The sequence below is a fragment of the Triturus cristatus genome, chromosome 4_1, assembly GCF_964204655.1.
Source record: "Triturus cristatus chromosome 4_1, aTriCri1.1, whole genome shotgun sequence".
NCBI lineage: Eukaryota > Metazoa > Chordata > Amphibia > Caudata > Salamandridae > Triturus > Triturus cristatus.
This window is the reverse complement of record NC_140585.1, coordinates 979,310,627-979,334,302: the sequence shown is the minus strand read 5'-3', so window position 1 is coordinate 979,334,302 and position 23,676 is coordinate 979,310,627. Positions and strand designations below refer to the sequence as shown.

The window sequence follows — 23,676 nt, the reverse complement described above, 5'->3', positions numbered from 1 at the left end:
GTTTTTGTGCTCTGGAGACAAGCACAAGTTACACATCGGATGCAAGTCCATACGCAGATACTTCGCGTGGCACAGGGGGCAGAATTTGAATGGAGTCCGTTCCATCAACTAAGAGCCGGACCGACGCAGATAGGCCGGAAGGCTGCCCGCAAATCTTCAGATGAAAATGGAGATTTCTTGATGATCGAGTCGAACAGCAGAGAAAGAGAAACGCGTTCAAAAACAATGCTGTCGAGGGTAGAGTGGATTGTGCACCGAGGGGAACCCGAGGAACGATTCCGAAGCGGAGCGCAGCAATACACATCCGAACCCGATGGCGGAAAAAAACAATCTAACAATGGAGTCGATGCCCATGCGCACTATTACCGAAAGGAGGAGTCACCTTACCTCTTGACTGCAAAATCTTTTTCTAACAAAAACAACTTGCAAACATCCGGACCCAACACGAGATGGCAGGAGTATGCAAAGCATGTGATCTACAGCTCACACGCCTCAAACACATTTTTCCACAAGAAAACCATTCCCCTACATTATATTCATTTTAGTGGTGTTCCTTTCTTTCATATCTTCAAAACAGATTTACTGCAGCCATTCACAGGACTAAATCTCTACTTATTTTCAGAAGGGGAAACTATCTACAAGTGTTTTGTGAAAAGAAAGTGCTTCGGCCAATGTCCTGTGTTTAATCCAGATGGAGTTATAAGTAATTAAAAAAAAAAACATTTTCTTACAAAAAGACTGAAAGAAATTCTCTTACAAAACAGTAGTAGTGTTCACGATACTTCACTCCCATGCACAAAAGAATCTAATATGATAACTAGTGTTGGAGACTTTGAAGGCTTTATGATCATGGGACTCCCAAGGTGACATATATAAGCTACAATAAAAGCTGTTTAAAGTATGACATCCCTGCTTTCGTATGGAGCAGTCAAAAAAAGTAGGTCAAGGGGGCGTGGCCAACCAGCACCCAAAATGGCAGCAGAAGAGTAGATCTCCGCTCACCAGCTTATTAGATTCCCCCACATCCGTTCAAATATTTGTTCCTGCCCTATAATTTAGTTGGTCCCGTGTACCGGAACGCTTACTGCACCGCTAGACCAGAAACAGACGACTTTTGTCAACCACGAACCAAGTTATCCTGCCTGGCCTGCGCCGCACAGGGAGAAGTGGAGGGCCCCGGCGACGCTGGGCACCACCTCGTATCATCCCTGCTGACTCCGGAGCGTGTCCCGGAGGTGTGTGGTCCCGCTTACCTTCGACGAGCCTACGGCCATTGTTCCTCCAACGCAGCCACGGAAATTCTCCCGGGGAGGCCCCAGTGGAGCTGGCGCTGGGTGCCACATCGCAATTCATTGGACGCTGGGCGAGGGGCCTGCTGGCACCGGAATGCGTCCCGGAGGTGTGGCTCCACTGGCTTCCGTCGCGATCATGACCGCTGCTACTCCTGTAGGGCCACAGTGATTCTCCTGTGCCGGCCACGGTGGTTCTCCTGTGCCGGCCCCGGGGGTGACGCAGAGGTGGGCGGGTAAGCCTGCGCCGCCGGGTGCAATTTGCTCATGCTGTGGACTGCGGGGGGCCTTCTACGCTGCAGCAACTTCACGGCGGAGGGAGAGTGAAGAGCACAAAATCGACACAGTGATGGCCGAGGTCACCCTCATGCATCTTAACGCTACAAAATTCCACGAAAGTACTTGAAAAAACAGTCAATCGGCTTCAGGCGCAAACTCTGGAACTAGAGGCTAGGCTGGAGGACTACGAGGGGCTCGAAGAAATAATGTTCGCATTTTGGGGGTTCCCAAGAGAGGGGAGGGGCAAGCCACGGACCTTTTTGTCGAGAACTAATTCAGACCCATCTCCAGCCTCGGACCCTGTCGCAATACTTCTCAGTTGAAGGAGCTCACAGAGTGCCCAGAGGCACCCCGAAACCAGGTGCCCCTCCACGTCTCATTTTAGCGAGGATTTTTAATTTCCGCGACAGAGACATTATTCTTCAAACAGTGTGTTACGCCACCCAACGCCCCCCACTCAAGTTTGAGAACTCATGGATCACAATCTTTCTGGATTTCACATTAAAAGTACAAAAGAAGAGAGCCCTCCTCGAGAAGAATCCGAAATACACAGCTTTTATTGGTCAAGCTACTGGTGGAGGGGAAGTCCCTGTTTTTTCAGACTCCGGAGGAAACTTGGGACTGGCTGGAGGGATGGAGAACTGTCGGCGCCCAAAGACATAACTCTTATTGCCGTTTGCCAAGACACGACAATCGCCAAGAACGGTCCAATCGTGAAGAAGGCGTTTGACCACCTGTGATAGCTACGCCAGACGGCTGTTCGACAGAACTTTCACAAATTACAGAGCTGAATTGATTGCTGAAAGGGCGACAGGAGTGGATTGGCCCCATTCAAGACTGGGTGACTATAACCTGGAAAAGCCTAGACTCATGGTTTAAATGTGCGTAGACATGCCGGGAGTGACCAGGTCACGCGACCTAGCTTTATGTACTGTTCTGAGAATCGAGACTGTTTATTGATGTCACATATGTTATACTACAAAAATAGATCCCAGTTTTTAGCATGCTTAACAATGGGCTTGTATGTATAGTTGAGAATTTGGGGGAACCGGGCTCTCAAGTTGGGAAGCACCTGCTGTGTAGCATTTCCCTTCATTAAGTATACTAGTTTGGGCACTCTGCAAATTGGGGGGGTGGGAAGTTCTATGTACACGTTGCAGGGAGGCAGGGAGGGGGGGGGATCCGGGGTGTTCTGAGGGATTTAGTTGTAATAGGAGTTTGTTTGTCGGATGTAGCTCTAAATGCGGTTTTCTTGAGACACTTATAATCAACAGGAATGCAGGAAATAGCTTTTTACAGAACAGATTTGATTTCTCTAAGATATGGTTGCTGGGTGGGGGGGGGGGTATTGTTGATTTTCATCCTTGCTTTTCTATGGCCCTCCATGGTAGATGGCCCCCTACACTGTGCTTATGTGAGTGAAAATCATGATACTGCTCTGCTACGGAGCCATTTCAAATTACTCTCTTGGAACGTAAATGGCTTGGGGGATTGTGCTGCACTATCTGAAACAGCAGGCCCCAGATGTGGTACTGTTACAAGAGACCCATATACAGGGATCCTCATACTGTGCACTCAATAGGTGGGGTTATAAGCTGGTAGCCCACTCAGGATATGCTAGAGGGCCTAGTGGGGGAATCACAAGATTCAAGTTCCAACAGAAAAATATTCGATCCAATATATGTTCAATCAAATACAGAGATTTGTTTCATCCAGATTAGATGCTTTCTCACAAACGAATAGTCATAACTCAAAAACAGCCTTCTGTTGGAACTTGAATCTTGTGAAATTCTCTTGAAAAATAAAAAATACGGACTGCAATATTGGACTGATGATGACTTTTTGAACTTGATGCTCCTTCCATCAATCTTTACGGCCTAAGCCTCAGCTCTAACTCTTCACCTTCACCAGCGATGGTCACAGACCATGATTACTTTTTGAACTTGACGCTCCTTCCATCAATCTTTACATTCTCAGAACAGTTTGGTCTTAACGGTAGGCCAAAGGAAGAGGAGCGCCCGAATCAATAAGGACCACGTTGAACTATTTTTGACCATCTCACCAGTGCATACCTAGCATACCCTTACCATTGTTTGAGATTAACTGAGGCTTAGGCCCTCTCTCTATGTTGGGAAGAGCTCGAAAATCCATTCAGCTAGCTCGCTTTTACTCACCTGTAAACTGCAGATCACCAGAAAGGGAAGGGTTCAAGTGAAGTGAGGCGCTACATTAAACCTTTCCCAGTTGTCCACTTTAAATTATAGTGAGTGAGAAGTAAGCAGCAGCAATGTGGGTGGGGAAGAGAAGAAAAGCTGAACGAGAGAGAAAGAGGGGAAGAGAGAGTGCAAAAAGACAGAAGGTGAGAGGTAGCCAGAGATAAGGAAGAGCTAGCGAGCCAAAGAAATGGCATGAAGAGTCTGAGAAGAAACAGAGGTGGCAGACAGAGGGAGCAAGTAAACAAAAGGTGGTCAGCAAGGGGGAAAGGAGAGAAAGTGTCACACGAACACAGAGCGAGTGTGTATGAGAGGGGGAAACAGAAAGACTGGGAGACAGAGAGAAACAATGACACAGGAAGAGACAAAGACGAAGACGAAGACCGAGACAGACAAGTCTTTCAAATGAAGTAAAATTAAGGTCACTGAAATTGATACTATAGAACTGTGAACAAGTTCAAAATAAATTCAGACACCATTATTTGGTTCTTCCATAGTGGCTTTGGTACAAAATAATAAAATACGACAGCCAATTATTTGGAAATCGCAATATGCATTTCATTAGGTAAGACATGACGGCGTTTGTTTACTTTTTGCTGGTAACGCGACACATTTTGCTGACAACGAGCTAAGAAGGCACATGACTGACAGACCACCTAACAGGGGCTCACTTCGGCCTTGACCGACTATTGTTTAAGTGCTGGGTTGCATCCATCAACATAGCTTAAGTCTTGTCTCAACGCTTTAAATGGGAATATAGAAGTACAGGTACTCACTATTTAGAGTACCTGTTTGTTCCTGAGAAATGCCAGTACTCTCCTGTTAGATGAATTGCAGCAGTGCTGAGAAGTGCAGGTACTCTCCCTTTCAAACTAAAGAAGTGAAAGTACAGTACCTGCCCATTTAAAGCACAGGTCATACCAGCTATCCCAGTCCAAGCTTGTTTTTAAGACTACAGTACTAACATTGCAATTACTAAATGTATGTGTTTCTCATTAAAAGCATATGGCTACAGGTCCCAGTATGCTATTACGGTCAGCTCAAAATAAACGAGCTGCCTGTGCAGCTGTATTGCTCAATATTTTAGATGGTACCAGCAGATAATAAACCACACTGACAAGTCCTACTCTGGCTTTCAAACACTCAAAGTGCCATGTGACATTTTGAACTTCACTTGGAGAGCACTTTCCCTCTCAAGGGCAGTTAGTGCCACAGTTTATGTTCATTAAGTCACTTAAATTGCAGTCTTTCTTCTACATTAAACTAAATATTGCTTAACGGGCCCGCTAAGAGCCAAAATGCCATACAACCAGTCAACGAGTTGCTGAGTTCCAGACGCACACATGTTCAACCAACCTCACATCCTCAAACTCTCACAACCTAGAAGACTTTCTATGACTCCTTGCCGACACACACTTCCTGGGTTTTCATATATACCACCTGCAATAGAAAACCTGATATACACAAAAACACTGACACAGGAACCTTATCAGTGCAGTGCAGGCAGGAGGGAGTCAGAAATGGTGAGGTGCTATGATACTGGCACAGGCTGAAAAGATAGAGGGAACTAAATATGGGTGAATGCTCATGGGTACACAGCAGGAATGCAGAGGGTAAACAAAAAATTAACCATTAGCATCTGGTCACCAGGGACTACGCTCACTTACAAGATGGGCAAACTGATACGTGAAATGGTCGTGGCCAACTGTGGTGCCTCAGCAGAGTGGTTAGATAGTCTTGGTCAGGAGACTAGACCAGGGGGTTCTTTCCCTTATGTTACTTGAAAAATGTCTGAAAGTTGTCCCAGTTAACACACATAAGACTATTGTCTATTTGTTAATCAAAGCTAGGCTAGACAATGCAAATACTCTATAGCTGGGTCTGGCTCACTACCTGGTCTGTTGACTCCATGTGGTACAAAATGCCACAGCAAGACTCTTACTTAATATTCCTCATCAATCAATCACTCCCTTCTGGAAGATGCTGCACTGGGTTCCAATACAGAAGTGGATCAATTTCAAATGTCTGATGCGGACACACCGGGCTTACCATAAGAAAGGCCTTAATATTTGATGGATAGATTCAGTCGCTATCACCCACACTGATCGGTCAAATCCTCTAACTTGCGCCTTAAAATTCGTAAGGTTCTTAGGACTAGAAAGGGAGGTCAGCCTGCATTCCTTCCTCGCCGTCAAGCTGTGGAATGAGTTACCATTCTCTCTCCGTGCCATTCCTTCTGAACTTTGTTTTTAAAAAAACAGATGAAACCTTGGCTATACCAAACTATTTACCATCACTGTGTCTGCTTTAGCTTGTGCCCTACTTACACAGAGCACGGAGGCCCTTGCTGGGAAGCTATTGCTCTACATAACTTTTCATTCAGGAGAGTTCCATGCCAGGATTATTGCGTTAAATGAGTGCTGCAATATGATAAGGACTGGGCCATGATGGCATTATTACAGAGTGGAAATCTGGTCTAAGTAGAAGGTCCATGGTATGAAAGGACTGTGAAGAGGGATGCTACTGGTTCGTGTGGTATAACGTAGCAGAAAGGCTTGCTGCAACAGGATTTAGAAGCTGGTTTTGAAACAGTACGACAGGAACCGCGGGGTAGGGGTTATGAGAAACGTGCTAGTGCATGATGGGGGTTAATGGCTGGAGACTAGATGAAGTACTGAAGCAGGTTCATAGCAAGAGTGTAATATGCTAATGTAAAATGCACTCTGTAGAGCAGGATTCTCCAGCTAGTAGCTCGTGAGCTACTGGTATCTCACCACCTTCCTGTAAGTAGCTCTCCTGTTTACAGCCCAGACTATCAAATTAGACATTTTTACTTGGTTAATTAAAGTATACCAAAATTGGAAAGTGTGTATTCAAGACAAAAAAAATTGTATTTTCGGAACTCAATCTGATGTTTGGAGAAAACTGGCTGAATTTCCGAAATATATTTAAAGTTGATATTTGAGTGCTAACTCATGCAGCCCTGAGGAGATTCATTACTAGTATTATGGTGCCAGAGGCATTGCAGCTACAGCTGTTATGTATTACCCACATAGAGGCATTTTACATTGAGAAGCCCTTTTACGTTACCGCTGAATCCTTGCTTGATACATTAAGGTGATCACTACTAGTAATTTTGCATATGGTGGTCACTCATGTGATCTTATGTGATTAGGTCACTATTAGAGCACTAATATTAGTAACTAGGGAGTATTTCCATTGAATATAAGTAGCTCTTATTGCAGAAAAGGTTGGAGACCCTAGCTGTAGAGATTGATGAAGGCGGATTCTAACCTGAAGCAGATTCTCAACAGCTTTCAGCCAGGAGCAGCTTATTTTCAGGGACGGCGGTTTGAACAGAACAGGTGGAGGTGGATTTCATTACTTTGCCTACAACTCCCAGCCCCTCTTGACTGAAACCCTTGTGCAGCAAAGGTGGCATACAAGTTCAACAAGGCTGACTTTCAAACAAAACGTAAGGCGGCGAGTCCATCTTGGGAACGTTGATTGATGGCACAGTGATTCAAAAAGTTAAAATGCATGAGAAAGTAAAAGTAACGCCAGCCTTCCATAAGCCCTGAAAAATGATTTTGCCCAAGGTGCAATTTCTCTGCTTGGCACTGTATTTTTACAATAAGGCAAGGGTAAATAGCTAGGCTGTTGCTGAATAATCGCACCCCAGGAAATTCACTTTGAAGGTAGGCCTTATGGGCCCGAGCTCCAAACAAAATAAAACCAAATAATTATGGAGCTGAAAGCCACTGAGCGTTCTCTGGTTTTGGGGTGGAGGACAAGGTCATGTTTCTGTGGAACAGTGTGGAATAGTGAAGGTGTGAAATAACAATGGAGGCGGGGTCCATAATGGAGCCAAATTAAATGGCCAAGTATTGCTGCTGGGGCTTGAAACAAATTATAGGAAGGCCGCCTGGCAGCGGTAGCAGCAGCGGGGGACCCGCCGGGCATTCCAAACAAAGAAGGAGTAGAACAGCGGCAGAATTTGAGAATCTGCAGAGCACTTGGAAACTAAATATGCAGCCCGCCGCACAAGCAAGGGGGGCGCTGAGCAATCTAAATAATAAGCATTGGTAAAGCTAAAAGGTCTTCCATTTAATGTGCGTGTAGGAAGGGAAGTATGACACCAGAAAGAGAGCAAGAAAACACATGCATTCTCATGTAGTTCTGAAGGAAAAAGGAAAAAGTAGTTCCCTAAATGTAAACAGCAGAAGGATACAAGTTAGCCAATAAAAATGATAGCACACAGGATATGCTCCAATGAAGGTCAAACACAAGAAGAGTAAGCCAAGTTATTGAATAGGAACCAAGCAAATGGGAGTGGCAAAAAAAGCCAGCCAATGGTAAGCAATGGGCAGGCTCTAAGCCAACAGAGTTGGGGGTACGGAAGGTGGTGGAAAGCAGCAGGGGCCAGTGGGCATGTATTTTTTTTTAATGATATCTCACCAGAAAGCTTAAAGGCGAGACCTAAAATGGAATGTGTTTATGTGTGTCAGCTGAGCATGCCCTGGCTATGATAAATGCTCTGAGTAGCTTTTAGCGCCGAGTTATCTGGAGGGACTGCTCATCACATTTACTTTTGTCCTACATACCACCTTTAATTTTCACAGTAGACATATATGTCATTAGTCCAGTTTTAAATTAAATAGAGCAACTACAAAACATACCTGAATGGGTTCTTGCTGTCTAAATACAGGTCCAAGTTCAGGTAGAATAAGCTTTATATATTCTTCTTTTGTGCATTCCTCAGCAATCAGCAGAACATTAGGCAAAACAAAGGGCACCATATCAGGATTGACAAATTCCGAGGTCAATGAAGGCAAAATACGCTGCACTACGACACGCTAGAAAACATAAGTCAGCAAGAATTAGTGATGGGTCAGACAGTCACTATTCCATTTATACGTATGAAAAATGTAACACACTGTCAGTATTGTTATTGAATAAAAGTAGTACCAAAGCATGAATGTATTTAAATTGAAAGGAACGAGATTGCATCTATTCGGTTATACATTCTAAGTAATGCATGTACAGAGATATATGTTAACTATGGAATTTATTAAAAGTGAATTTGTTTTTTTCTGTACACATTCCCGCCAAATAAGCTCTTCCCAAAGAGTCAAGTGCAGAAGTTTATAGCACCACATTGGTTTGTAACTAATTCTTCATGCCTCAGCACCAGCTTGCAGATTGGGCTTAACGCTTGACAGTCCTAGAGGGAGACACATTGGAGTGCTAACTTAAATGCTGTAACGGGAAGGAGCTCAACCAAAGAGCAGCTTTACTGCATGACAGCACCACTATTTTCAAATATAGATCAATAGTAGGTATGACCCACATTTTGTAGATGGATGCAATTGTGGGGTTGCTTGCTAGTAAACACTAGTTGTCTTCATCCGTAATTCCTCGAGCTAGTCGAGGGCGGAGCTTGGCGGCTTACATAAATGGCCGTGCAGTAGCAGAGGTCCTCTGAGCTATTTCACTAATCCTTCAATATCCTTGCATTTCTGTAACCTGTACTACCCCGCGTTCCGAGCGCTGAGTCAGAGGTATTTTCGTGTCGCTACATACCTTGGGCGTGCTGATGTGAGCGGCTGGGGCCCTGCTGTGACTGCCGCACCACGAGGCCTGCATTGCCCGACACAGCGGCCTTTGGCGGGGTGAGAAGCGACCCCCGGGACTGCCTGTGCAGTGAGAACTGCGCGCCGGCCCCCCGCTTGCCGCGACGATCCTTGCTGGGGAAGCCACCTGGGGAAATTTGAGCCTCGCCGGAGACGACGAGACCTGGTAGCTGACCTGAGGCATTCCTTAGCCCGCTGGGTGCTGCGTGGTGAGCCAGCCGTTACCTTGGGTGTTCGGCCTACTGGAGCAGCGAAGCTTGCACCAGGAGGGCGGGACGCGGAGTCCCTACAAGAGTGCTGGAGCTGGCTGAAGTTACCCCCCTGATTCAGCGACCTGCGTGGGAACGGGACTGCGGTGATACTGGGTCTCCTGTGATCGTTGTTGCATGCAGGCCTGCGACCAATACTTCCTGCCGGCTGGGGGGCGGGCTTGCGGTGCAGGGACTGCTGTACCGTCTGAGGGCGGGACCCGCGCCTGGAGGCATGAGTAGGCCTAAACAGGGGGTACAGTTCTCCTCCATTTCTCTATGTGCCTGCTCCTGGTCAGGGACATACAATTTTGTGAGGCTGCCTAGTATATCAGAGACATTGGTCCCTGCGCTCTGACTGCTGCAGGTAGTGACCTGGGGACGACTACACCTGCCTGCCCTCCGATTTATCCTTCACCCGGCTACAAGTGTTGGCGCTGTGCGCAGAGTGCGTGCCCACAGCTCCTCATCTAGGTCAGTGCTATATCAGCCACGATTCTTGCATTGAGTATCCCGTTGTGGCAGTGGCGTGCCACTTGGTAGCGGGCTGTGTGGTCCCACAAGCAATGGGGAAGGTGGACAAAAGCCAGACCAAGCTCCCTTTTGAGCAGCGTAAAATGCGCACCAGGGAGCCGGGAGATTCACTGCCCCACCCAGAGCAGGGTGATGCACCTGACAAAACGCCTGCAGACCTTCGTCAAATTCTGGCCACCACGCAAACTAGCCTCACCTCAATTGATGGGAAAATAGACTCCTTAGTGTATCGTATGGACCGCATGTCAGAACGCCTTGACAAGCACTCTGAGAGGCTAGACATGGCGGAGAGGTGAGTTACAGAGGTGGAAGAGGCCCACACGGAAACCGACGCTGCGCAAAAGAAGATGTCCAAAGCCCTCACACTCCTGGAAGATAAAGCAGAGGATTTGGAAGCCAGGTCCCGGAAAGTAATATTCAAATTACTGGCCTCCTGGAATCAACAGCCACAGGGAATATGTAATTGTTCATCGAGTCCCTATTAGTGACCCTCCTTGGCCGAGAAATCTTCTCTACTATGTTTGTGATTGAGCAGCAACACCAGTCCCTGGGTCCCAGACCCCCTCCAGGCGCACCACCACGTCCGATCATAGCTAAGCTTCTGAACTACAGGGATAGGGATGCTGCCCTGAAAAAAGCTAGAGAACTTGGAAATCTGCAATATGAGGGCTCAACAATCTCGCGGTTCCCGGATTCACTGTCAAGGCCCAGGAGGCACAGAGGCAGTTTGCTCCGCTGAAACAAGCCCTGCGTGCTCAGGACCTTGACTATGCTATGCTCTATCCTGCGCGTCTCAGGGTGACGATGAACGGTGTTTCAAAGATTTTCCTGGAACCCAAGTCACTGCAGAAAGCATTGAAGGAATACTCCAAAACTCAGCAACGTGGTTCGGACTCTTAACAGTTGCAGGGGGCGGCAGGGGGTACGATGGATGAAAATGATTGAAATGTTAACTTAAGCATGGTCTAACAGATCCAAAATGTTGTGGAGGAGGGTGGGGACAACGAGTCATTGGGCCTGTGGGGAAGATTGATTTCCTTTAGCAGCAATTTCTGCTGTATTTTTGCATAGCTGGGCCCTGGCAACCCTATCTGGTATACTTTAATGTACTCCATTATAAGCTACAGGGAGAGGGCGTGGTGGATCTTAGTTAATCGTATGTCTTCTTTCTAGGGCTTTAACGAGATCAGCTTGGTAACTGTGCAGTTGACCATCTGAAATTAGTGAATACATGTTAGATACGTCCCCTTTGTGTGGTAGAGTGGTACAGAATGTCATCTTTGATTATTTACTGGCTCACGCACACATTTGGCTGTTACAGAGTGACAAATTACTGGAGCAGCGACATCCACCTTTGTGTGTGATCCACTTGATGGCGTTGCGCCGTCATCATTTTGGGATTGGGGATGGGGGTATGTCGTTCGCGTCCAGTTGGGAAAGACGCGACGTGGGAGGTTCTTACTGTTGTCCATTTGTTGAGCCACAGAGGGAGTATTGTTTCTATGAAGAGTTCTAGACAAGACAGTCATGCGTCTGGGTTAGTCACCACAGAGATATCCCTGCACGTTACATATCCCGGATGTCCCTGGGATGACTCAATCTGAAGGTAACATGCTTAAAGCCTTGACGTCAAACGTCAGGAGCCTCAATAATTACTGTAAAGTGCGGAATGTTGTAGCATATCTAAAACATCATGCTGTAGACATAGCTTTATTGCAGGAAAGCAATCTCCCAGTTGACAGCAGGTTCCTAATGCAGAGAACTTTACAAGGTCCCTTCCATGCAGGTGGGTTCTCGACACACGCAAGAGGGGTGATCACGTGGGTCAATCCGAAATCAGGCATCAAATTCGCTCCGGTCATAGCGGATGCGGAGGGGCAATACACTATTACTAGATGCACTAGGAAAGGCCTTGATTTACTATTAATTAATATATACGGGCTCAATTATGACCATCCACAGTTCTACCACTCTCTATTCACATGCAACTCGATCGAGATCACACTGCCACTGATGGTGGGAGGCGATTTTAATTGTGTTCTCGACCCAAACACTGGATAGATCGGGGGCCCAACGTGGTGCGCCTCAGCGAATACTATAGCAGATGCTATGGTTCGCCTCGACCTGGTAGATGTCTGGCGCACGCGTTTCCCAGAGCGAGGGGGTTTCACACACTACTCAGCACAGCACAAGCTTCATACGAGAATAGACTACTGGCTACTAGCTAGTGGACTCTTCCCAGAGGTTCGGGACTGTAAGGTTCACCCTCGCACACTATCGGATCATGCCCCCATTTTACTGACAATACGTTGTTTGCAGAAGAGGCCTGCCCCGTTCACATGGCGATTCCCTTCAAATTCATTACTAGACAAAGCATTTAAGGTTGAAATTTCGGAAACGATCGTGGACTTTTTTTTACAACAACGTGGGTTCTGTTCCCAAGATCACCACAGTTCGGGAAACCTTCAAAGTTTACATTCGAGGCATAGTCATTTCGAAGCACTCTGGGGTACTGCGCGCGATTTGGGGTAGGTTGACTATCTTTAAAAAAGGTTGGCAGATCTGGAGCTGGGATTACAGCAAGAAGGGGCAGCTCATGGAGCTGAGGAATTGAAAGAGACTCTGGAAGAGTACCATGCAGAGGCTGCTTGCAAAGTTATGCACATAGGTAAATATGCTGTAGCTAGAAGCTATGGGGAGGGTGAACGCCCGGGAGCGACTCTTGCTGCGTTGTTACGCCATAGGAGAGAAACTTCAATAATTACGGCGGTTAGGTCAGAGGAAGGAGAGTTACTGAACGAACCCGAAGCTACAGCAGACCAGTTCAGGCAGTATTATACCGAACTCTACCGTTCCCACGCGCAGTTAGATGAATACCTGATCCAGGACTATCTGGAGCACATAAAACTTCCCTGGCTCACAAATGAACACCGTGAATACCTGATGAGGTCACTGGAGTCTTGGGAAATACATGATGCCCTGAGGACGATGCGATCAGGCAGCGCTCCGGGTCAGGATGGCCTCACTGTAGCTTTTTACAAAGAGTTCAGGGATCTCTTAGTCTTTCATATGGTGACGCTATTTGAAGAGATTAGTGAAACAGGGAAGTTGCCCCCATCAATGTAGGAGGCCATGATAGTTACAATTTTGAAGCCTGGCAAGCCATCAGATGAGGGTGCCTCATTTCGCCCACTGTCACTATTGAATGTGGATACTAAGATATATGCTAAGATCTTAGCCAACCGCCTTGCCCCCCTAGTTCCACAGCTGGCTAGCACGGAGCATGCCGGATTTGTCCCAGGACGAAACCTAACTTACAATTTACGCACTTTCTTTGGGACTTTACAGCACGTCAACCCAGAGGTCAGAGCTACTGCAGATTTCTTAGACACAGACACAGCGTTTGATTCAGTAGAGTGGGCTTTTATGGGAGCGGTACTACGTAGGATGGGGGTCGGTGAAATCTTTGTCAAATTGGTAGCGGTGTTCTACAACTATCCCTCTGCCAGAATTCGTATCAGTGACATGGTGCCCTTCCCCCGTAAAAATTTCCAGAGGCACCCGGCAAGTATGCCATTTCTCCCCCCTACTATATGCTATAGTCACAGAACCAATAGCATGTGCGCTCAGGGAATACCATGGGTTCTGTGGAATCCGCTTCCCCAATTATAATTTGATTGTGTCATCCTATGCAGATGATACTCTGCTTTATATTAGAGACCCTGAGGACAATCTTTCCCCTGTCCTCAGAGAAGTGGTGCACTTCAGGGAGCTCTCTGGACTAAAAATAAACTGGAATAAGTCCATAATATTTCCCTTGACTACATGCACTACTCCTCCCGAAATGGATTCCCCATTGGCTTGGACTACTGACCCGGTGTGCTATCTGGGGACTCAGATTCACTGATCCCAAAATAATTTTTAGGGAAAACTATGGCAGGGCTGTCACTAAACTCGAGGAGGATGTGGAGCATTGGATACGTCTCCCTCTTTCCTTACTGGGGCGAATATCGTTGATGAAGATGGTAGTTCTTCCACGTTTCCTGTTTCTGTATTTAAATATTCCCATGGTTATCCTGGCCCACTTTTTTAAAAATCTCATTTCAACGCTGACGAGACTGGCTTGGGCAGGAAAACAACCACGTGTTCAGTGGAAGGTACTAACTCTTCCTTATGGTTTGGGAGGTCTGGGAGCCCCAGATATGGATCTTTATTATAGAGTGGCATAGGAATTGCCAAAGCTGGAGACCTCTTATCGGAAGGCAGAGTTCGTACGCGGAGGTGGACACCGGGGACCCTGATGTTACCCTCTTGGTGCCCTGCAAGAGCTTCACGGTGACGAACTGGAAGAGCAGCCAGAGGTGGCGCCTTTCAATTTGCTGTTGAAATCGCAATCTCCCTGTAAACTGGTGTCCAGCATCTATGGAGTGGTACACTCCTCTCACTTTGCTGTTGAAATCGCAATCTCCCTGTAAACTGGTGTCCAGCATCTATGGATTGGTACACTCCTCTCACTTTGCTGTTGAATTCGCAATCTCCCTGTAAACTGGTGTCCAGCATCTATGGATTGGTACAAAGTTATCGCAAGAACTTTTACACCAAGTCCAGATTGGAGTGGCAAACTGACCTATATATGATCCTAGACGAGGACACCTGGGGCTACTGCTGTGCTGCGTCGCGCCAGCTGTCCCTAAATGGTCGCCAAATATTTGCACAGGGTTTATTACACACCTGACTGACTATTTCGCTAATGGCTTCGTGAGTCAGACAAATGTAAACGGTACAGAGCGCGTACAGCAGACTTTTTATAAGTGGCCTGGTTATGTCTGGGGGTTGCACATTTTTGGAGGAGGATATTTCAGGAGCTGAGTGCTTTCACGCAGGTACTGTTGTCCCCTGATCCCCTACTAGCACTATTGGGTTATTATAAGCATGTCAAGAAAGATATTCGACAACTGGTCGAGATGGGTATATTGCTTGCAAAACGGCGAGTTGCGATGCAATGGTCACGCGGCCCCCCTCCCACATTACAAGAGTGGTTGCGAGATATGCTATACTGCAATACACAGTCGGAGTTGAATAGGAAACCACCACCCCCCCCCCCCCCCCCTTCACCCCCACCTCGGAGTCGTCCTTGGAATTTTTGGGGATTGTATCAAACATACTTAGGGGGTAAGGTGATTTCGACTGCTGACCAGCCAACTGACGTGGCAGACGCCACAGCTAGCTAGTTAGTTATAGAGGTTGAGATGACAATTATATTTGGTGGCTGAGTGAATAATTTGAGTTGCGTTCTAATGTAAAGTGTAATCTATGGATATGTCTATTGTTATTCATTATTATCACCATTGTGAGTCTTATATACTTTTGTAGTTTTTCTTTTTCTTTGAGGTTTGGATTTCTGTTATGATGTATATCACGATGTATACTTTCCTGAACACTGGTCTGTAGTAATAAGAGATGTACACTAATGTGATTGAAATCAATAAAAGAGTATTTTTTCTATTTTTTTCTGGCTTCTTCGCCATGAAGTCTTTCTCAAATTTCTTATACTAGGAAACATTAAGAGGCATCTCTGACGGAAAAGACAAACAGTGATGAATTGTAAAACAGAGTTCTGTGTCAATCCATCCTATGCATTTTTTCTGGTGGTCCCTAAGAGGAACAAGCATTGAAAATGCAATAGGTCTTGCCTTTGATTAAGTTAAAGCCATTTGCTTTGCTAATGGTAATGTATAGCAAAGCAAATGGCTTTAACTTAATGAAAGGCGAGACCTATTGCATTTTTAATGCTTGTTTTGTCTTTTGCAGGAGGCATTTCACAGTTCCAGCCTGCCAACGCGCTTCAAGCAGATTTCAGATGCCCTGTGATATCCAAAAAGATCTTACGATGTTTTTCCAGCTTCATTAATAAACATTCTATTCTATCTTCGTTGGCGCACACCAGTGATCAGCCCTCCTCGTGAATATTGCTACTTTCCCCAGTAACTTTTCGCGCTTCCCTCCTTCTCCCCCCCCCCCGAGTCCTTTCAGACACATGCCAGGGACTAGATCCTAGCTGGCAGAGCGCCAGGGAGCTGATTGTTGCATCAATGCCCTCAAATCCCTCTGGCGGGGCGCTTGGTTAAGTTCTTTCATGCGGCGAGGCCGTTGATGTCACATTTGCGGGACTTATGCCAGAAGTGTGCAAACTCTGTCCTGCTGGGGCTCTAAGTGGCCGGAAGATCTGTATTTCAAAGGGACGGTGAAGAGAGGGAGGGGGTGGTCTTTTTGGGGTAAGATAAAGCGTGATAAACAAGTGAGTGGGAACTGTGGGGTGGTCTGTCTTTTACCATTGCAGATTCACACCACCCAGGGCAGATGTTAGGGTGAAAGGTTAATCTTTTCTTTTTACAATATCCCTTTCTATTAAGAATGCTTGAGACGTCATAACTTTTAATGCCCATACGCCTTCGTCTTTTTTTTAATGTATTATTCATATTTGTGTGATTTTATAAAGTGCGATCATGGCTTCACATTAATACAATCAGGCTCATAAGCAGGCCCACAGCTAAGAATACATGTTTTTGGGGGCATGGCAGTAGTAACGACAAAAACACAAAGGGATGCTCGACAGAGAGGCTGAGGAAAAGGAACCCCAAAATAAAAGCAGCGGGATGCTGCAGGACCAGGGAGAGATTAAAGCCATCACGCCCTGTCTCGCATCCAGCCCGGGTCTTCCTTCTTGTCACACGCCGCTCGCCCCTTTCCCTGCCAGCGACCTCTCCCGCCCCCTCCCGAGGTGCTGCTGCCGCCCCTCGTATCCAACTTTCTTCACTGCTGTCAGCTGCCAGATGTGGCACGTCAGAGCGCCGCACTGGATCTATTGCCAAACCAAAAACAACAAGACTGATGTGTCTGCTAGTGGCCGTTTTAAAGAATTGAGGTGAAATGACACCTAATTCACAAATGCTTTTTGAAGAGACGCCGTGTGGTGCGCGTGCTTAACAAGATGGCGTCGGACTGTCCACTTTCCGTACGTACGCATGCATGTTTAGCTTTGGCTGAATGACGAGAGCAGCTATCTTTTTCCTCCGTACGCGTGCATGTTTAGCTTTGGCTGAATCGATTGCAAAAGGCCCTCGCGTGGCAAGAGCAAAGCATGCGCGCTGCTAACGCCAGGCGAGACCTAATAAATGTAGCAAGAGCGTGGTACATGAAACGTAAACAAATACACATTCATATGTACATTCAGCAATGAGGTGGGTATGCAGCGGCATCTCCGGAACCTGCCTAATTAATAACATTTTAAGATTGAAATTGTATGGTCTTTAATACTGATCTGGTTTCCAAACCACCTATTTGGTTAGAAAAATGTATCCAAAATAATATTTTTAAAAAACACACATGCAAGTGATTCAGACATATGATGTATAACATATTGGAGTTAGAACTGTTTTCTCGTGGATTCTGCAGAGTGCATTATTTTTAAGACAGGTCTTGAAGCCTATTTATCTTCTACAGGATGTTTACATGTTTAACCAAGAGTCTCATTACAAACCATTAAAGTCTACATACAATAAGGACCACTGAACTTGTTTGCTTTCTTTTATTTTTGTACTGTCTCTTTGTATTTGTATTAGAAAAGACAAACCTTCGGTAGTTTTGGTAGAACTTTCGGCAATCCTTTGAAAAACTGTGATTTCTGAAGATTATCTCTTTGGAATAATGTATCAAAATATTGCAGAGTGTTTGCACCAACATCATCAAAGAACGGAATCTAGTAAAAATAAAGATTGAAAACATAACTAAAACAAATGATTTTCAAAGTTCAATCTTATTCAAACATACTTGTGGAGGAAAAAAAAGTAAAAGAAGGGCACACAATATGTCGATTAAAGTACTAAAATAACGTTGTTTAACTATTACAAAAAGTAAATGGGTCTCTATGCAGGCCAAAACATGTCCAGTCTATAGCTGTAACTGTAATCAGTGAGAATCTGGCATAGAAAATTAGTTTGATCCTGGAATTTATAAGAGAATGCATACCGAAAAATACATAAATATATCTGAAAGGAAACATGGATTCCTAGATTCCGGTCGGATGTGTTTCCAAGATATCCACAGAAGATGACATTACACATTATAAAACTAACATCCTTATCATGGAGATTATTTGACATTTTAAATGGAGCTTACCCTCCTAGGCCTGAGTCGGACAATCCCTAGAGTAGCCTCTAAGCATTACAAAATACATGGTCTTAATATGAAATAAACATTGAAACATGTATCTGATGGGCTTCAGGGATGAATATGAGAAGCACATGTACTGAAATCATTAAAAAAGTACACCAATCTCCACCAACTCACTGATATTACCTTCTACTCGATCATGAGACTATTCCCAGACATTTTATACAGCATACTTCATAAATGTGTTCACAAATGCATTCTCCCTTCCCGCCTAGAAATAAGTCAAGAGCACCATCTACTTCGCTAATTTCCTAATTGTTCACCACCTGACCCTTCTTGGCTTATCCGGTTTATATTACTGAGTTTAAAAAAGCAGACAGCTTTAAAAATTGTATGTATGTCAGTCTACGTTTCTAGAGAGTTGTTTCTTGCATACAGCCCTTCAAAATGGTCTTATTAAAAGTTGAATCTGGGTGCTTACATTTTGCGTTAAAACAATGAGTTATTTGATACCGTCACCCCTTACCAGTAAGGATTAGACTTGCATCCACAGACCACACTGGCGCTGAATATTGTGCTTGTACTTTTTCAAGGTTGGTGCTTCCACTAGTCACCCCTTTCCAAATGTAGACCAAAACTGGGATTGGGATTTACTGTCTTCCTCTGTTTTTCATTGAAATCGTAGGGAAACCACTGCTTTTTTACTGCAGACATCTTCCCCAAAAAAGTCTTACCTGCATTTTCCAACAAGGCATGGGGGAAAACACCAGGTAACCTGGTGTTGAATCTGGTTGCAGAGGTGTATTTACTTCCTCTGGTTAAACAAAGAAGTTCCTCCATCCCTCATCTTCAAGAAGATCCCCTTCTTCAATTGGCTCATGTTCCGGAACCTGGATTTCTTCTTCTTCTGATTACATAACATGCTGGTCACTAACCTGCAGATACACCTCGCCATGTGCAAGGAGTGAGAAGTGCTGGGCATGGTGTAGGTGGTGACATCGGTGGCGCTTTGACAATAGAATCGGAGGCCATTGCAGGGTGGGTTTTATCAGTGAATGTTGTTGGGGTACAAACGGACCGGCCCCACGGGACTGCAGTAACATTGTCACAGAGGGACTAGCTTCTGGAAAATCCATATCATCTGCTGTACGGTGCCCAGGAAACACATAGGTGGGTCTCAGTGCTGGAATCTGGGTTTATAAGGAAGCTTGCAGTCCCGTCTGCGACATTCCAGATGAGAGCCATGTGAAGCACAGCCCCTATAGGCTTGCGGGCTCTAGAAGGTTCTCCCAGCTTCCTCTCCTTGGTACGATCTTCTATACTCTATACAGAGTGTCCAATTTCTTTGCGCTGTCAGCCATATATAAAGCCTGTTGGTGGGCGCTCATACCCACATAAGCAGGTGGACTTATGTGTGAACACTTTCAGTGGTGATATGTGTATATCTGTGAGTAAGAGACAAGATCGTTAAGCAATAGTAAGATAGCAATATCTGGTGTCATCAATGGTATCATTGCTGGTACTGTAAATAGTGGCAACGATGCACTATAAATGTGGATCATCTGCATGGATCTTTCTTTGTCCACAAGAATTGCATATTTTGAAGTGATCGCTTCTTCTTATCTGTCATGATGACACTTGGAAATGTCTCCACTGGATGAGACAATATGTAAAAGATTCCAGAAACAATTGACGGATAAGTAGTGTTGAAGCTAGAGCTGACTGTAGTCCAGAGAAGACCAAGAAGTGATGAAAATATAGCCAACACGGTAAGCTAGAAAGAAAAAGAGCAGAATTCTTTCTAAAGACTTCCTCACACTCAGCTCTGGGGACTTCATGGGGAAGTAGAGAGCTTTTCCTCACTGGCTGGAGTTTGGGTTGTTTCAAATGTGGCTGTGTTACTAAACAAGCACTGGCCTTATGGCCATTTTAAAATAGCAAAATACAGTGTTAAAAGTATCAGAGATTCTCAGGCTGATGACAGGGAATGATTCAAGCACGTGAATCTATGAATGACTGAAAGCAGCAATGGACCAAAAGGGGTGGTCTACCGAGCATCGTACTAAAACACAAACTCTGAAACCTGGGCCCTAAAGTGACTTTATAAGCAGAAGTGATCTGACACATTTTGCCACTAGAAGATTCACTTCAAGGCGATCAAGGGCAGTTTGCCCATCAACAGGAAGGGAGGGGCTGGGATTGAGACCCGACAACGTCAATGGGCCACAAGTAGGGGGTCACTTAGCATGGCACTAGAAAGCATGCTCTGAAACATAAACAGACAGGGTTGGAGGTTTACAACTATAATTATATATCTTATAATTTATATGAATTTTCATTTCTTAATAAATACCACTCAGAAGACTTCTTACAATTAAGAATGTCTTTGCCGCATGACCATACCTTTTGAGGTCCGAACTGTCTGGTCTACACAGCCTCTTCTCGGTTCGTTTAATTTTAAAAACATTTCTTTTACACATTTATGATTGGTGAAAGGTTCTTTTTCAGACATCACAGATTAATTAATTACAAGACCATTACAATATCTAAACACATAAGTAAGAGTGATCAATTGGACAACTCGTCTTTAGAAAAGTAAATAATAAAAAAGATGGCGCAATTTCTGGAGAACCATAGAGGTCTCCTTTTTTGCATTTATGATATTTAGTTATCCTTTTAGCCCTGATGCAACTACATAACTCTTAAGACCTTCCATGAAAGGTTTAACAACAGTAATTCAAAATACCAAGGCATGTTCCCCATGCTGGAGGTAGGCAGCAACAGCAGCTAGGTGCGAGCGTAAGGCATGTATGCCAAGCCTAACTTCTGAAGGTGAACTAAGTAGCAGACAACACCATCTACCATGGGTTTGAGGGATCCAGGCGTTTTGAAATACAACAGCGGACAAACCATTTCCAGTCTGAGGCATAGCAAGCACGAGTAATAGATTTGAGAGCTCCTTTGACGATACCCATGCATTCTTGTGATATACTGAAATAACCAAACTCTTAAGACCTTACGTGCAAATTTGCTTGTTTCAGCTGTCTGGGTGTCTGAGTTCTGCATGAGAATGTTCAGCTTGTTGGGGAGCTTCAACTGAGAAGTGACATCTCCAGTAGAGTTTAGAACCAGGGCTGTCTGGCCCAGATGGGAGAGAGGAATGTTTGCTGGTGCTTCCTCATCACTTATGGTTGACGTGGGTGAAACATCCCTGATCAGTTCACCCACAGAACATTGCACATGGGCCGTGGGTGCGGTAATTTGGAAGCAAAGTTTTGGCATTTTGCGTTTTTGTGAGTTATGTCTATTTGTGCAACGCTCCAACAATGGAAGTATGAGAGCAAGACTTTTATGTGGAGTTACCACTTGTGGACTTGTTGATGCATCCTGTTGAGAAGGTCTACAAAGTTGTTGTCCACGCCTGGAAGGTAGTCCCAGGGGAGGTTATCTGATGGGGTATCACCCAGTGCTGTATTCACTGCACTAATGCTGAGAGCTGAGGAGAGTGGGTGCCGTCCTGTTTCTACAAGTAGTACGTGGAGGTTATGTTGTCTGGGTTATGTAGCCCTGGATGACCTGAAAAAAGGGTTTGAGAGCTAAATGAATGGCTAGAAGCTCCAAGTAATTGATGTGGAGACCTTGTTGGTGAGGTGGCCACAAGCCCTGAAATGTCATGCTGTAGGCATGTGCTCCCCAACCCGAAAGGGATGTGTCCTTGTAAATGGTCACTTGTGGAATGGGGTCTAAGAAGGCTTGTCTAACAACTGGTTGTTGCTGTTCCACCACTACAAATAGAGGTGGGAACTGGCTCTTATTACCACTAGGTCTTCCCAGTGAGTCTCCGACTGTGACTACTCTGCTCAGAGACACTACTGTAATGAAAGGTGCATGTGGAGTCAGGCATCGGGAACTATGACAATGCAAGAGGCCCTCATGCCCAGGAGGCGCTTCACTGTTCAGTTCAGACTGAGTTGACGATTTAACTGAAAAAGGGTAGTGGCTGCTGGAAAGCCAGCACTCTAATTTTGGGTATGGTTTGCTAGGAACAGCATTTAGAATGAACCCAACAAAGGGTTGAACCTGTAGGGGTTAAAAAAGGAGGCGTTTTTGGTAAATCCCAAGCTGTGGTTGGAGGAAATTAAGCTTGGAGTAGGCCAGGCACTGCTGCCCGCATGGACTCGTGATCAGCCAATAGTCTAGATAGGGGAATACATGGGTGCCTCCCCTTCTCAGGTGGCTGGCTACCTCCAAAGCACATTTTGTGAAGACTCTTGGGCTGTGGTGACCCCCGAAAGGTAACGCTTTCAATTGGTAGTGCTGACTACTTACCAGAACGGAGAGGTAGTGACACTGAGCACGATGGGTGTATATGAGAAAGTAGGCGTACTTGAGGTCTAGCGCCGTCATGAAATCATTTTGTTGAAGCAAAGGGATGAATACTGAACATATTTTACATCCCGCAGAGTTGTCATGTGAAAATGCTCGGAGAGGATGTGTCTGTTGAGGGCCAGAGTTTGAGGACTGGCCTGAGAGAGCACTACTTTTTGGGGATGAGGAAATATAGGAATAAACCCCCTTGCCCAATGTTGATGGTGCACTATATCTATTGCCGAGGGCTTGGAATTCTCGTGGAGGAGGGACAGGTGTTATTGAGTAAATGAACAGTTACTTGTTTTAAAGAATACGTCTTCTCATCTCCCATTCCTTAATGGACAGCTCTAAAAATCTACATTTGCTATTAAATTATGGATGGCCACTCAACTATTCTTTCCCAATGCCAAATTGACCATCAGCCCCCATACAACCAAACTCTGACAATTATGGTAGCTCATTCAGTCAGACCAAGAACCAAGGTCAAAAGCTCAGGAGCCTCCAGCAAATCCAAAGTGACCCTTAGCGCCAAATGTAATCCTATGGTTCACAAATTCAATCCCTAACATGGTATACTCTTATTTATCCTCCTTTGAACCTAACATATCTATTGCCCCAAGTGTGTGCACGTGTGCGCACACACACACATACATACACACACACGCGGGCGCGCGCACACGCGGGCAAACACGGGCTCACACACACGAAAACAGAATTAGTGGTTATTTATATTTTATGGATGGTCACCCATAGTTAACCAATGTTTAATCAGAAAAACAAGTGGGACTAATCAAAATATCAAGCAATTACCAATTAATGGAGACCAATATATAAACATTACATTTTTACAATATAAATTCAACATGAGAAAAGAATGGAAGAACACTGGCTGTTGCTTCAATAATCACAATGTGAGGAGTCAGCATTGTACCTTAGA

General features: G+C 45.2%; 1 protein-coding gene across 3 annotated transcripts in view; it reads right to left on the bottom strand.

Moving 5' to 3' along the window:
• The window catches only part of SCYL2 (SCY1 like pseudokinase 2), a 408,171-nt gene that overhangs the window by 262,285 nt on the left and 122,210 nt on the right, over window positions 1-23,676 (bottom strand). For all 3 annotated transcript variants that reach the window (XM_085653887.1, XM_085653888.1, XM_085653889.1), the window contains 2 exons: window positions 17,830-17,955; window positions 8,461-8,637 (listed from right to left, as the gene is read on the bottom strand). In XM_085653887.1, the coding sequence (XP_085510013.1) occupies window positions 8,461-8,637; window positions 17,830-17,955 (303 nt within the window). The remainder of the gene's footprint in view (window positions 1-8,460; window positions 8,638-17,829; window positions 17,956-23,676) is intronic.